The sequence below is a fragment of the Mobula birostris genome, chromosome 30 (assembly GCF_030028105.1).
Source record: "Mobula birostris isolate sMobBir1 chromosome 30, sMobBir1.hap1, whole genome shotgun sequence".
In the NCBI taxonomy this organism is placed as follows: domain Eukaryota; kingdom Metazoa; phylum Chordata; class Chondrichthyes; order Myliobatiformes; family Myliobatidae; genus Mobula; species Mobula birostris.
The window spans coordinates 32,812,987-32,827,433 of record NC_092399.1 but is presented as its reverse complement, the minus strand read 5'-3'; the positions used below and the strand labels follow the sequence as shown (position 1 = coordinate 32,827,433).

Here is a 14,447-nt window from a genome sequence, read left to right as displayed (position 1 = left end):
CGACACCTTAGAACTCACCTTGCTAACGGCTGCTCAATGCTACCTGTTAAAGCAATGCCGTTCCGAATCCGGGGAAGAGCGGCTGCTCGGGGCGCGCGCTGCCTTTTATCGTGCGCTGATTTTTTATCGCGCGCTGCCTTTCTTCGTAACAGTGAAAACACCTTCTGAAAGCGAAAACAGGGTACTAATGTAGGTCTTTCGTAACAGTGAGGTTTCCTAAAGTGAATGTTCGAAAAGCGGGGGACACCTGTATCTTAAAATGGTTGAACATTATTTCATGACTCGTAGGCACACTCTGCCATTTTATAAGGCTTAGTGTCTTGTATGCTTTTTTTTTAAATCAATTTCTCAACCTGCTGTGCTGTTTTCATGAACCATGGGCCTTTACCCCCAGATCTCCATTCTACCATTTTTGGAATTGTATTCTTTATATTAATTCACCTCATTCTTTGTACCAATGTGTGATATTCTGCATTCTCAGCAGTAAATTTCACTACCCACCCATTCCACCAGCCTATGTCCTCTTAAATTCTTTTGCTAATCTCCAAACAGTTCACTGTGCCTCTTAAGTTTTGTGTATTCTTTATATTTGGAAATACACTTAAAGACAGCTCTATTAGGTACAGGAGTGGAACCCGGTGTGGTTTTCTGCTGCTATAGCACGTCCACTTCAAGGTTCGACGTTCAGAGATGATCTTCCTCACACCACTATTGTAACTCGTGGTTATTTGTGTTATTGTCAGCTTGAACCAGTCTGGCTATTCTCCTTGACCTCTCTCATCAGCAAGGTGTTTTCACCCACAGAACTGCCGCTTACTGGATGTGTTTTGTTGATTGCACCTTTCTCAGTAAACTCTGGAGACTGTTGTGTGTGAAAATCCCAGTTTCTGAGATACTCAAACCACCCCATCTGGCACCAACAATCATTCCATGTTTGAAGTCACTTCCCCATCCCGATGTTTGTTTTAACAACAACTGAACTTCTTGACCATGTCTACATACTTATATGGATTAAGTTGCTGCCACATGATTGGCTGATAGATTTACAAACCTGTAGCATTAATGAGAAGGTGTACCTAATAAAGTGGCTACTGAGTCCAGTATCTGTGTGCCAACTCTGAGCCATAGTCCCGGTTTTGCCCCCTTCCTACTCCACAGCACATTCCAACCAAAAGACACCCTGCTGCTATTTGTTTACTCGTTTTCCATCCATGCTTTCACAACTCTTTCATTCCATGGCCTTCAGTGTTGATGAAGTACCTATTATGTGGCAATTTATCAAGTGCCTTATTTACCGCATCATCCATAATCCTGCAATCAGCTCTCCCTTTTACTTCATCAAACAACTGTTGTTCGTTCCACATGAACTGCCCTTAATTCATTCATGTTGCTTTTTTTAATCAGCACAAAATTGGCTAAGTGATTGCTAGTTCTGTCCATGATTATTGTTTTCTAGAACCTTCCCTGAGGTTAATTTTACTGGTCTGTTGCAATTGGGTTTATGTCTGCTCTGTATTTGAATAATGCTGCAACTTTTGCAGTTTACTACCTTGAAACTAAGGATGTTGAAAAGATTATGATAGGGCCTTGGCAATTTACTCTTGCATTTTCCAGTGGCCTAGGATGACCGTCTGGGACAACTGATTATCCACTTCCAGTACAGCTAGTCTCTCCAGTATCTCGTTTAATAATTTCTAGCCCCTTTAGAATGACATCTTGCACGGGCTTCAGGAGCATTTTTCCCTTGTAAAGACTGATGTGATGTACTCAGTTAATGTAAACTTTGCTTCAGAATAGATTCCATTTTTGACAGGCTCACCTCATCTCTTTACAACCTTTTTCTTGTAGAATGTACAGGACAAGTTTGGATTCCCTGTTATGTTTGCTGCTAGTTATTTTTTCTTTTTGCCTTTCTTATTTTTTTTCTTTTACTACACTTCTGCACTTTCTGTAATCAATCTCTTTCTCATGGTGAACAGATTCACATCTGTCATACATTTGTTTTACAATTGTCATTTATCACGGTGCTGGGGAACCACAGTGACATTCTGCAGGTTGTAGACAATATTTCTAATTAGATCTCTCTCGAATTACTCTCACTGCAATCTGCAGCATGTAATCTCCCTCTAAGCAATGTATTTTTAAATCAACTTAATGATCTACAGACTTCACAATCTTTTGAAGGATTCGGCAGACCAAGCAGATACCGCACCTTTAAGAGGGCGTAGGTTCATCGCCATGCCTGGAAGTGAGGCGGTGGGGGGGGGGGGGGGGGGGGTTCAAAGTCAGGTTGAAGCGCAGAGGGATGAGGACTCCTCTACCCAGCATCTTGTTGGCAAACGTACAGTCACTGGGGAACAAAATTGAGGACCTGAGGGCATGATTGCTAGTTCGGAGAGAAATAAGGGATTGTTGTGTACTATGTCTGAGTGAGACATGGCTTCCTCCGGGCATGTTAGATACAGTGATCGAATGGAAGGTTCCTGATTTACCGTACAGATTGAATTGCTGATTCGGAAGAGGCAAAAGGTGGAGGTGTGTGTTCCATGATAAACTCTTGATGGTGCTCCGATGTGGTGGCTTTGTCAAATTTGTGTTCCCCCAGCCTTGAACACCTAACGATCAAATATCCGTTCTATTTACCAAGGGGTTCTCTTCCATAATCCTGACCGTATTTTACATCCTCCCAGCGGCAGACTATAATCAAACTTTTGAGATGCCGCATGATGCCGTCTCCAAACAAGAAACAATCCAGCTCAATGCATTTCAAATCATAGTGGGGAACTTCACCAGGCTTGTTTGAAGAAAGCCCTGCCCAATGACCATCAGTATATAACCTGTAGCACCAGAGTTCCAAACACACTAGACCAATGTTGTACTAAGATAAGGAATGCGTACCGTTCCAAGCCTAAACCACATTTTGGTAAATTGGCTGTCCTTTTACCCCATAGGCAGAGGCTAATGAGCAAAACTCCAGAGGTTAGGACAATGAAGAGGTGGTTTCAGGAAGAAGAGGAGTTCCTATGCGATTGCTTTGAGTCAGTGGACTGGGTCATGTTCAAGGACTCATCTTGGATCTGAATGACTTTATTAAAAGTTGTAGACAAGTGTGACCCCCACAAAATCACTCAGAGTCTTCCCCAAACTCAAGCCTTGGATGAACCATGAGATCCGCAGTCTGCTGAGGGCCAGATCAGACACATTCAAGTCTGGTGACTAAGAAAGCGACAAGAAGTCCAGATACGATCTCTGGAAAGCCATCTCACAGGTGAAGTGGCAATTCCGGACTAAGCTTGAATCAACAAAGGATACTTGACTGTTGTGGCAGGGTTTGAATACTATCACCTCTTATAAAGTTAAATCAAGTGACGTAGGAGTCAGCAGGGCTTTGCTTCCAGATTAGCTCAATGCCTACTATGGTCACTTTGACCGTAAAACATGGAGCAACCATCACAAATTCCTACAGCCCCCAATGATCCTGCGATTTCAGCTTCTGCGGCTGATGTACGAACTGTCTTCAGGAGGGTGAACCCACAAAAATCATCCGTCCATGTGAGGTACCTGACCAAGGGCATATCAACTGGCTGGAGTGTTCCCTGAGATCTTTAACTGCTCGCTTCGGCAGTCTGAGGTACCCACCTGCTTCAAGCAGGCTTCAATTATACCAGAGTCTAAGAAGACATGGTGACCTGCCTCAATGACTATCGCCCAGTAGCACTTACATCCACAGTGATGAAGTGTTTGAGAGCTTGGTGATGAAACATATCAACTCCTGCCTGATAAGTGACTTGGATCCACTCCAGTTTGCCTACCGGAGCAACAGATACACAGCAGATGCCATCTCATTGGCTCTTCACTCAACCCTGGAACATCCGGACAAGAAAGATGCATACATTTGGATGCTCTTTATCAACTACAGCTCTGCATTCAATACCATCATCCTCTCAAAACTAATCAATAAGTTCCAAGACTTTGGCTTCAAAACCTCCTTGTGCAATAGGATTCTGGATTTCATCACTTGCAGACCCTAGTCAGTTTGGTTTGGCTACAACATCTCCTCCACGATCTCTTCAGCACAGGTACACTTCACAGCTATGTGCCTAGCCCCTCGCTCTACTCGCTTTACACATGTCTGTGTGGCTAAGCACAGCTCCAATGCCATTTTCAAGTTTACTACAACACCACTGTCGTAGGCTGAATCAAAGGTGGTGATGAATCAGCATATAACAGGGAGATTGAAAATCTGGCTGACTGGTGCCATAACAACAACCTCTTAATCAATGTCGGCAAGACCAAGGAGCTGACCAAGGGTCCATGAGCCAGTCGTCTTCGGAGGATCAGAGATGGAGAAGGTCAGCAACTTGGAATTCCCCAGTGTTATTATTTCAGAGGACCCAGCACTTAAGTGCAATTACAAAGAAAGCAAGCCAGTGCCTTACTTCCTTAGTTTGTGAAGATTTGGCATCACATCTGAAACTTCGACAAACTTCTGTAGATGTGTAGTGGAGAGCACAGTGGCATGCAGAAGTTCGGGCACCTCTGGTCAAAATCTCTGTTACTGTGAATAGCTAAGTGAGTAAAAGATGAACTGAATTCCAAAAGGCATAAAGTTAAAGATGACACATTTCTTTAATATTTTAAGCAAGAAAACTTCTTTTATTTCCATCTTTTACAGTTTCAAAATAACAAAAAGGGAAAAGGGCCTGAAGCAAAAGTTCAGGCACCCTGCATGTTCAGTACTTAGTAACACCCCCTTTGGCAAGTATCACAGCTTGTAAACGCTTTTTGTAGCCAGCTAAGAGTCTGTCAATTCTTGTTTTGGGGATTTTTGCCCATTCTTCCGTGCAAAAGGCTTCTAGTTCTGTGAGAGTCTTGGGCCGTCTTGCATGCACTGCTCGTTTGAGGTCTATCCACAGATTCTCGATGATGTTTAGGTCAGGGGGCTATGAGGGCAATGGCAAGATATTAAAGAAATGTGACATCTTTAAATTTATGCCTTTTGGAAATCAGTTCATCTTTTACTCGCTTAGCTATTCACAGTAACAGAAATTTTGACCGGGGGTGCCCAAACTTTTGCATGCCACTGTATATTGACTGGCTGCATCATGGCCTCTTATGGAAATACCAAAGCCCTTCAAAAAGTAGTGGATACGGCCCAGTCCATTACGGGTAAAGCCCCCCTTCCCCACCATTGAGCACATTTCCATGAACGGTTGTTGCAGGAAAAGCAGTATCCATCATCAAGGACCCCAGTACCCAGGGCATGCTTTCTCCTTGCTGCTGCCACCAGCAGGAGGGTACAGGAGCCACAGGTTCCACACCACGGTTCAGGAATAGTTATTACCGCTCAACCATCAGACTCTTGAACCAAACTTCACTTCACTTGTCTCACCACTGAAGTGTTCCCACAACCTATGGACTCACTTTCAAGGACTCTTCTTCCCATGGTTTTGGTATTTATTGTTTATTATTATTATTTCTTTTTGTATTTGCAGAGTTTGTTGTCTTCTGCACACCGGTTGAACCCCCGAGTTGATGTGGTCTTTCATCTTGTTATGGTTATAATTCTATGGATTTATCGATTATGCTCGCAAGAAATTGAATCTCAGGGTTGTATGTGTTGATATATATGTACTTTGTTAATAAGTTTACTTGGAACTTCGAACTTCCTTTTCTGGTTAACTTGCTATCTCTTTTACCATCCAAAAGCAGCCTTTCACTCCGCACCCTCTCTCCCCCCCCCCCCCCCACAGGAATGTACTTAGAATGGGTGTTCCCAGCCTGGGGTCTACATATCTCTCAGTTAATGGTAGGGGTCCATGACGTTATCAGAAGATTGGGAAGCCCTGACTTGGGGTGTTGTTGAATGTAGAGACTGATGAACTTTAACCAGAGGATGCTTCAGGAGCAATGCTGTGGCCACACCTCTGTGCAGTGTATTGATATGATAGGCCAATCCCAATGCAGGGTTTCGACCCTAAACCTCAATCGTTCCTTTCCTCCTTATAGATGCTGCTTGAGCTGCTGAGTTCCTGCAGTAGACTGTGATGTTAGTGGTGTAAGTGTTCTGGCTGTAAGATTCACCTTTAATTCAGTAGATTAAGGATCACTGGCTGTGTTTCTGTACATTTAATACTGTGTCATTTGCCCCTTTAGGTTCAGTGACTGTTGTTGCAGCAAAGGGTGTATCGGGAATGATTGTCCTGTCGATCCAGGGGAATGTACAGCTGGTCTACCCCATATTCTATGTTATGTTCGTAGTTATGGTTGCCACTGCAGTCTTTCAAGCAACGTGAGTAGATCATTCTCTGACCTTAAGCATGTGTTTCTCTGACCCTCTGGAGTTGAGGTCTCTGGGTACTGGACGTGGCTCCCACCTGAGTAATTTGACTTTTGTCTGAGACTTGCTAAGCTGCAAGAGATTGAGGCTCTCTGTGTAACTAACCTGACGATTCAGTCAGTTCGTGTGTGTATTAGAGCTTCCCTTTTTGCAGATCCCAATGGATAAGATGCATCTCTATTTGTGAAACAGTGTCACTCTCTCAGTATATTACTTCAGTTATAGCTAGGACTTGCTAACAGCCAGACTTAATTCAAGAATGAAATTCATATATATAAAATTATAACTCATTGATTTGCAAACCTAATGAGTCTTGTTCAAAGCTGCCAAGTGAAAATGAGAGAATCATAGAATTTCATAGCATAAATGTTCACCCTATCTAAATGCAAAAGATTCAGAGCAACACACACAAAACGCTGGAGGAACTCAGCAGGTCACGCAGCATCCATGGAGAGGAATGAATAGTTGACGTTTCATCAGATCACCCTTTCTGTTCTCTTCTGTCTCTCAAATGAGAATGCTGTTCTTGGACTACAGTTCAGCATTCAACACCAGGCTCGACAAGAAGCTCAGAGACCTTGGCCTTGACCCTGCCTTGTGCAGCTGGATCCTGGACTTCCTGTCAGATCACCAGCAGGTTGTAAGAGTGGGCTCCCTCACCTCCACCCCTCTGACTCACACAGGAGCCCCTCAGGGCTGCGTACTGAGTCCCCTCCTTTACTCCCTGTATACCGATGACTGTGTCACCACCCACAGCTCCAATCTGCTGATTAAATTTGATTATGACACTACATTGATTGGCCTTATCTCAAACAATAACAAGATGGCCTACAGGGAAGAAGTCATCCCTGACACAGTGGGGTCAAGAAAACAACCTCCCTCAATGTCGCAAAAACAAAGGAGCCGGTTGTGGATTACAGGAGATGGGCTAACCCCTATTGACATCAATGGATCTGGGGTTGAGAGGGTAAACAGCTGTAAGTTCCTCGACATCCACATCACTGAGGACCTCATGTGGTCTGCACACACCAGCTGTGTGGTGAAAAAGGCATAACAGCGCCTCTTTCACTTCAGACAGTTGAAGTTTGGTATGAGCCCCCCAAATCCCAAAAACTTTCTACAGGGGCACAATTGAGAGCATCCTGACTGGCTGCATCACTGCCTGGTATGGGAACTGTACTTCCCTTAATCGCAGGACTCTGCAGAGAGTAATGTGGACAGCCCAGCACATCTGTAGTTGTGAACTTCCCATGATTCAGGACATTTACAAGGACAGGTGTGTAAAAAGGGCCCATAGGATCATTTGGGACCCGAGTTACCCCAACTACAATCTATTCTAGCTGCTATCATCCGGGAAATGGTACTGCAGCATAAAAGCCAGGACCAACAGGCTTCAGGACAGCTCCTTCCACCAGGCCATCAGACTGATTAACTCATGCTGAATTGAGTGTATTCTATGTTACATTGACTGTTTTATTTACTATAAATTATTATAAATTTCTATGATTGCACGTTGCACATTTAGACGGAGATGTAACGTAAAGATTTTTACTCATGTATGTGAAGGATGTAGAATTCATTTCAATTCAAATTGTTCTTTTATAATTTTCTAAAATATTTTGTCATTGGGCAGGGATGCCCCTGGCAATGCCAACCTTTATATCCATCCCTCAATACCTCTATTGCCCTTCAACTGAGAAGGCTGTGAAGAGGCAATGACATATATTTATCAATGTTCCTCAATCTTCCCCACTGTTTCAAATTTGCACATTTAAGTACTGATCTTCAGTTTATTTCTTCCAGAGAGTGAATTCTTTCTATCAACTTTTCAAAGGCAGAGAATTCTTTGAAGTATCCTGCATTGGAAGGTTAAGGATACTTATAAAGTGTTTGCAATCATTGTCAATATTGATCAATTTTGAGACATTAAGGGAATCAGAGTGTAAGAGGATCTGACAAAGGATCGATCATACTGAATAGCAGAGCAGTCTTCAACGACCCATGGCCCATTCTTGTGTTTCTTGTGTTCTTAAATGGCAGTGTATTGATTAATGGAAAAATTGAATTTATGTAACCTTCAGTGTTCCAGTAACCATGTTCACTGTTTCAGTTCCTCTAAGAACCTCCCTTCCATGTACCTATTCAAATGTTTCGTAAATGGTGCAGTCGTACGTGCCTTACCTCTTCTTCTGACAGCTCATTCCTGGTGCTCACTACCCTCTGTGTAAAGAAACTACTTCTCACATCTCTTTTCAATTCCTCCCCTCTTGTATTTGTACCTTCTAGTTTCAGACTGTCCCACCCTGGAGAGAAGAATATGACCATCCACCTCATCCGTATCATCCAGATCCCTTATGATTTTATAGACGCCTATGAGTTAACCCTCACTCTCCTGCAAAGATCCAGTATAGCCAGCCTGTCCCTACAAATTAGGCAGGTCCTTTAGTTCAGGTGGTGTCATTGTAGATCTTTTCTGCACCTTCTCCAGCTTGGCGATGTGTTTGTTGTGATAGGGTGATCAAAACTGTACACAATACTCCAAGTGCGGCCTCACCAATGACTTGTATAACTGCAACACAATATCCCAACTCCTGAACTCTATGCCCTGACTGATGAAGGCCAGCATGTTAAGTGCTTTCTACACCACCCTGTTCACTTGTGCACCCACTTTCAGTGAACCACGGGCACTTGTATTTCCAGGCCCCTCTGTTCCATAACACTTGTCAGTGCCCTACCATTAGCTGCATAGGTCCAGTCATGGTTCTAAGTGTCCAAAATTCATCTCTTCACATTTACCTACGTTGAAATCCATTTGCCTTTCCTCAGCCTATCTCCCTAAATGATCAATCCAGTTTGAAGTTCGGAGTACTTCAGCATGTCCATATGGAAGTTAAGGATGTCCATATGGAAGTTAAGGTCAATGGGGGTGGGGATTTCAATGTACAGGTAGATTGGGAAAATCAGGTTGGTGCTGGATTCCAAAAGAGTGCCTGCGAGAAGGCTTTTTAGGGCAGTTTGTGGTTGAACCCAGTAGGGGAAAGGCAATTCTGGATTGGGTGTTGTGAAATGAACCAGATTTGATTAGGGAGCTTAAGGTAAAGGAACCTGTAAGAGACAATGATCACAATAAGATAGAATTCACCCTGCAGTTCGAGGGGGAGAAATTGAAGTCCGACGTATCAACATTGCAGTGCAGTAAAGGGGTCTAAAGAGGCATGAGAGAGGAGCTGGCCAAAATAGATTGGAAATAGACACTCTCAGGGATGACAGCTGAACAGAAATAGCTGGAGTTTCTGGGCAATTCGAAAAGTGCAGCATAGATACATCCCAAAGATGAAGAAGTATTCTAAAAAATGGATGAGGGAACTGTGGCGGGCAAGGGAAGTCAAAGACAGCATAAAAGCAAAAGGGAGAACATTTAATATAGCAAAAAATAGTGGGAAATTAGATTGGGAACCTTTTAAAAACCAACAGAAGGCAACTAAAAAACAATATAATGGAAAAGATGAAATATGAAGGTAAGCCAGCTAATAATATAAAAGCGAATTCCAAAGTTTTTTCAGATATATAAAGAGTAAAAAAGAGGGAAAAGTAGACATCAGACCACTGGAAAATTATGCTGGAGAGGTAGTAATGGGGGCGAAGAAATGGCAGATGAACTTACTAAGTATTTTGCGTCAGTTTTCGTTGAGGAAGGCACTAGCAGTATGGCAGAAATTCGAGCATGTTAGGGGGCAGAAATGAGAGTAGAGGAAGGAGTTTAAGGCTAGTAAAGGATGGCTGGCTGGCTATGTAAAGCGCTACAGCCTCAAGAGTTTAAAGATCACGGGAGAATCAGCATCAGCCGATGCCGAGGCAGCATCAGCGTTCCCAGAAGAGCTATCACAGTTGCGTCTGTACTGAACATATACAGACTTTTTTTTGTCATTATTCCCTAAACAATACAGTATAACAACTATTTATGTAGCATTTACATTGTATTAGGTATTGTAAGTAATCTAGAGATGATTTAAAGTATACAGGAGGATGTGCGTAGGTTATATGCAAATACTATGCCATTTTATGTAAGGGACTTGAGCATCCATGTTTTTTGGTATTTGCGGGGGGTCCCAGAACCAATCCCCCGCGGATAAGGAGGGCCGACTATAATAAACATTGGTGAAAATCTTCAACAGATGATAAATTACCAGTCTCCAGCTCTTAAAAGAAACGAAAGAGGCAAGAGTTTTTGTGCTGCAGCGGAAATTTTCCAATTCTCTTTGAGTATTGTTAGTGCTGAAAGACTGGAAGGTTGCTGCTGAAACATTATCATACATAGAATAGTATAGCACAGTACAGACCCTTTGGCCCACAATGTTATGCCGACCCTCAAACCCTGCCTCCCATATAAGCCCCCACCTTAAATTCCTCCATATACCTGTCTAGTAGTCTCTTAAACTTCACGAGTATATCTGCCTCCACCACTGACTCAGGCAGTGCATTCCACGCACCAACCACTCTCTGAATAAAAAAAACCTTCCTCTAATATCCCCCTTGAACTTCCCACCCCTTACCTTAAAGCCACGTCCTCTTGTATTGAGCAGTAGTGCCCTGGGGAAGAGGCACTGGCTATCCACTCTATCTATTCCTCTTGTACACCTCTATCATGTCTCCTCTCATCCTCCTTCTCTCCAAAGAGTAAAGCCCTAGCTCCCTTAATCTCTGAAATCTTCAGGGATTATTGTAGGGAGAAGAAGAAACTGATAGACCGAAGAACTAAAGCCTGGGTGCTCCAGTTTTGTCACCTTTGTAATTGGATGGTGTGGCATAGCTCATTAGGCTGGAAGGGTCTGGCACCATGTTGTATCTCTAAATAAATAAACAATGTTGTTTTACATCTTACATAGTTATTTCTGTTCAGTCAGACTCAGGAAGTTAATGTACTGGCACAGCTGATGAGACTGCTCTTTCAGTCTCTTCAGCTGTGTCGGATCCAGCAGCTCGCATTCTTGGCACTAGAGGTTAGGTCCAGTACCACTGCACCGTGGGTCTGGATAAGGCTCTCTGTAGTCAGTCAGGCTATAGTTAAACCACGCAGCTTTTTAAATGTGTTTGCTCCACCATTCTATCAAGCAATGGCCTCCAAGTCTGCTTTTGAGTGCAATAATCTTTTCATTCCTCCCCTTTTAGGTTTGCACCAAATGAACTTAAACCTATATCCCTTGGTTACTGAATTTTCCAGCAAAGGAAATAAATCTCCTTGACATCACGCCAAGACTTCTCAATTTTATAAGACTCCAATCTCTTTTCGGTCCCCGTTGTTCCAGAAAAATATAGCTCCAGTATATAAACTCCCACTTCCCTACCTTTAATTCCATTTGACCCTTTTTTTTTGTCTATCTAATCAGTCTGTAATATTCTTTTCCTAGCCTAAAACTTTCTCCTGTGTTATCAACCACACTGCCAATTTTGGTCAATGCCAATGTGAACCCCAAATCATTTATCATTTATAAGTACAATGAAGAGCAGGGAGTCTCATATAAGCACCATGGAATTCTGCTGCTTACAGCCCTCTGATCACAGAAACTCATGAGGAACTTTCTGTCTGTTTCCTATCACACACATCCTGCTTTCCCTTAGCTCCCGTTGGCTTTTACTTTCTTGACCAGTCTGCCACAAGGGTATTTGACAAACACTGTTCTGGAATCCATGAACACTACATCAAGCTCTTTACCCCATTGACACTCCTTACCACCTCTTGTCAAAAAATTTAATTTTTAGTCAGCAAGACGTGTCCATCCCTAACCAAATACATGCTGGCTATCGTAAACACGAGAAAATCTGCAGATGCTGGAAGTTCAAGCAACACACATCAAAGTTGCTGGTGAACGCAGCAGGCCAGGCAGCATCTCTAGGAAGAGGTACAGTCGACGTTTCGGGCCGAGACCCTTCGTCAGGACATGCTGGCCATCCCTCATTAACTCATGCTCACGAAATGCTAATTAATATCCCTCAGAACTTCATCCAATAATTTACCCATGTCTCATGTCAGGCTGACTGCCCTTAGTTCTTTGGTGTATCCCTTTCTCCTTTTCTCTACAACTGTATTTCACCAGCAACCTTCCAGACCTTCGGCAGCAACTATTGTTAGAGAAGATTGGAAAACGATAGCCAGAGTCCACACTGTTTCCTCCCATGGTTTTTTAAGAGCCTGGAATATGATCTAACTGGTTGGGTGCTTTATCTACTTTTGAAGATCCTCATCTAATATGTGTTTCTTACTTCCAAGGTACAACATTCTACCTTTTTAATGTTAACTTTTATATCTCTCAGTTTATTCACACTGCTTAAAGAATTTCCTCAGTCTTGGACGAGTAATGACACGTTGTACACTAATTCTGGGGTCAGTGAGTTACAGACTACACATCCAGTTTTGATGAAGGGTCTTCACTTGAAATGTTAACTCTTTTTCCCTTTCCAGAGTTGCTGCCTGAGCAGTTTATTATTTCCAGCAATTTCTGTTCTTGTTTGAGATTTCCACTGTTTGCAGCTTTTTCTAATTTTCACTTCCATATTCCATAAGGCAGACTGCATTTCCAGCAGACTTTCTTGTGTCTGAGACTGCATTCTATCACACTTTAATGCATGGGCTGGGAGATAGTCACTTGTTTTCACAGTCAGATGCAGTGTGTCTATACATTTGTATGCATTTTCTCTCTCTAACAATGTCCTTTTACTTCTGAGAGTGTTCTTAACTTGGACGGTAAATCACAACTAATTAAACTCTGGAGCAGTGCAGCATATGCTGTTACTTCCCCCTAGTACAGAGCATCAGATACTGCCCCTTCTCCTCGCCCCCCACCCCCCATGGGACAGACTGACAGTCTTTTTAAACTGCACCAATAGTTCAGGCATGTTTTCTCTCACCCCCTCTATTCTCTGCGGGCAGTCTGTGCTCTGATACTCTTGAACAATGGAACTGGTCTTGTCACTGTAAAATAGGATAAGATGCACTCTGGGACAGTGAGGCCGTGTGTTGTCTGTTGATTAGGACTCTCCTTCCCTTCTGCCACTTTACGGGAACAGTGTTGTCTGTCCATGCTCTGGACACTGTGGCACATGCTGTTCTAACAGAAGCTGCTTCTTTACAGTTTGGAATGGATTAATTATTTGGTCTGTAGTATGGCGTGGGAGGCCCTGAGGTTTCAGTGTTTGTACGCGATGTTCTTGGCGAGTGTGATGTGGTGTGGAGCTCAAGACTGAAGCTGTCCTTGTTTTTCTGAAGGTTCCTGCGTGACGTTTCTGAGCTGTATGATCCATCCCAGATTACTAGCGTCAGCTACATTTTTTCCACAACCATTACTGTCATTGCTGGTGAGTGTTGATGCCTTTTAGATGTTGACCAATTAACAACCTCTGGGAAATATTAAATGTTAGAAAGCTGAATAGATCACTGTAAGTGAGTTAACAGCTTGAGTAGTTGGGAGCCTGCAAATGGGTAGGAGCCCACAGGAGGCATGTGATGTAGCAGCCCCCTCGATTTAGTGTGGCCTCGACTTTCTGAGGAGCTGGACAACGCACATCTATACTCACAACCTTGTACAGATGCGCAGTAGAGAGCATCCAAACATGTTGTATCACTGCATGGTATGGAAGCTGCACTGCAGCAGACCGGCATATCAAGGACATATATACAGAAAGGTCCCGGGAAAAATGCCAGCCATATCATCCACCCTGCTTATTGTCTGTTTGTCCCACTTCCGTCAGGGAAGAAGCTACACAGCTTCCACACCAGGACCAGCAGACTCAAAAGCAGTTACCTCTCCCAAGCCATCGGGCTGATCAACACCTCCACCCGCTAACCCACCCTACCCTCACCCCCACCACAACTATATCCACATCAGCCACTCCCCTCTACAGTCCCTCAGCTCTCACGCACTGTCACTTTACTTGTATATTGTTATTTGTAGCAACACACATAAAAATTGCTGGTGAACGCAGCAGGCCAGGCAGCATCTCTAGGAAGAGGTGCAGTTGACGTTTCAGGCCGAGACCCTTCGTCAGGACTAACTGAAAGAAGAGCTAGTAAGGGATTTGAAAGTGGGAGGGGGAGGGGGAGATCCAAAAT

At 43.4% G+C, this 14,447-nt stretch overlaps 1 protein-coding gene across 1 annotated transcript in view; it reads left to right on the top strand.

Annotated features, from left to right (window-relative positions):
- Positions 1-14,447, top strand: part of nipal3 (NIPA like domain containing 3) — a 55,535-nt gene that overhangs the window by 28,626 nt on the left and 12,462 nt on the right. Inside the window, exons 7-8 of the mRNA XM_072246977.1 lie at positions 6,157-6,292; positions 13,605-13,693. Of these exons, the coding sequence (XP_072103078.1) occupies positions 6,157-6,292; positions 13,605-13,693 (225 nt within the window). The remainder of the gene's footprint in view (positions 1-6,156; positions 6,293-13,604; positions 13,694-14,447) is intronic.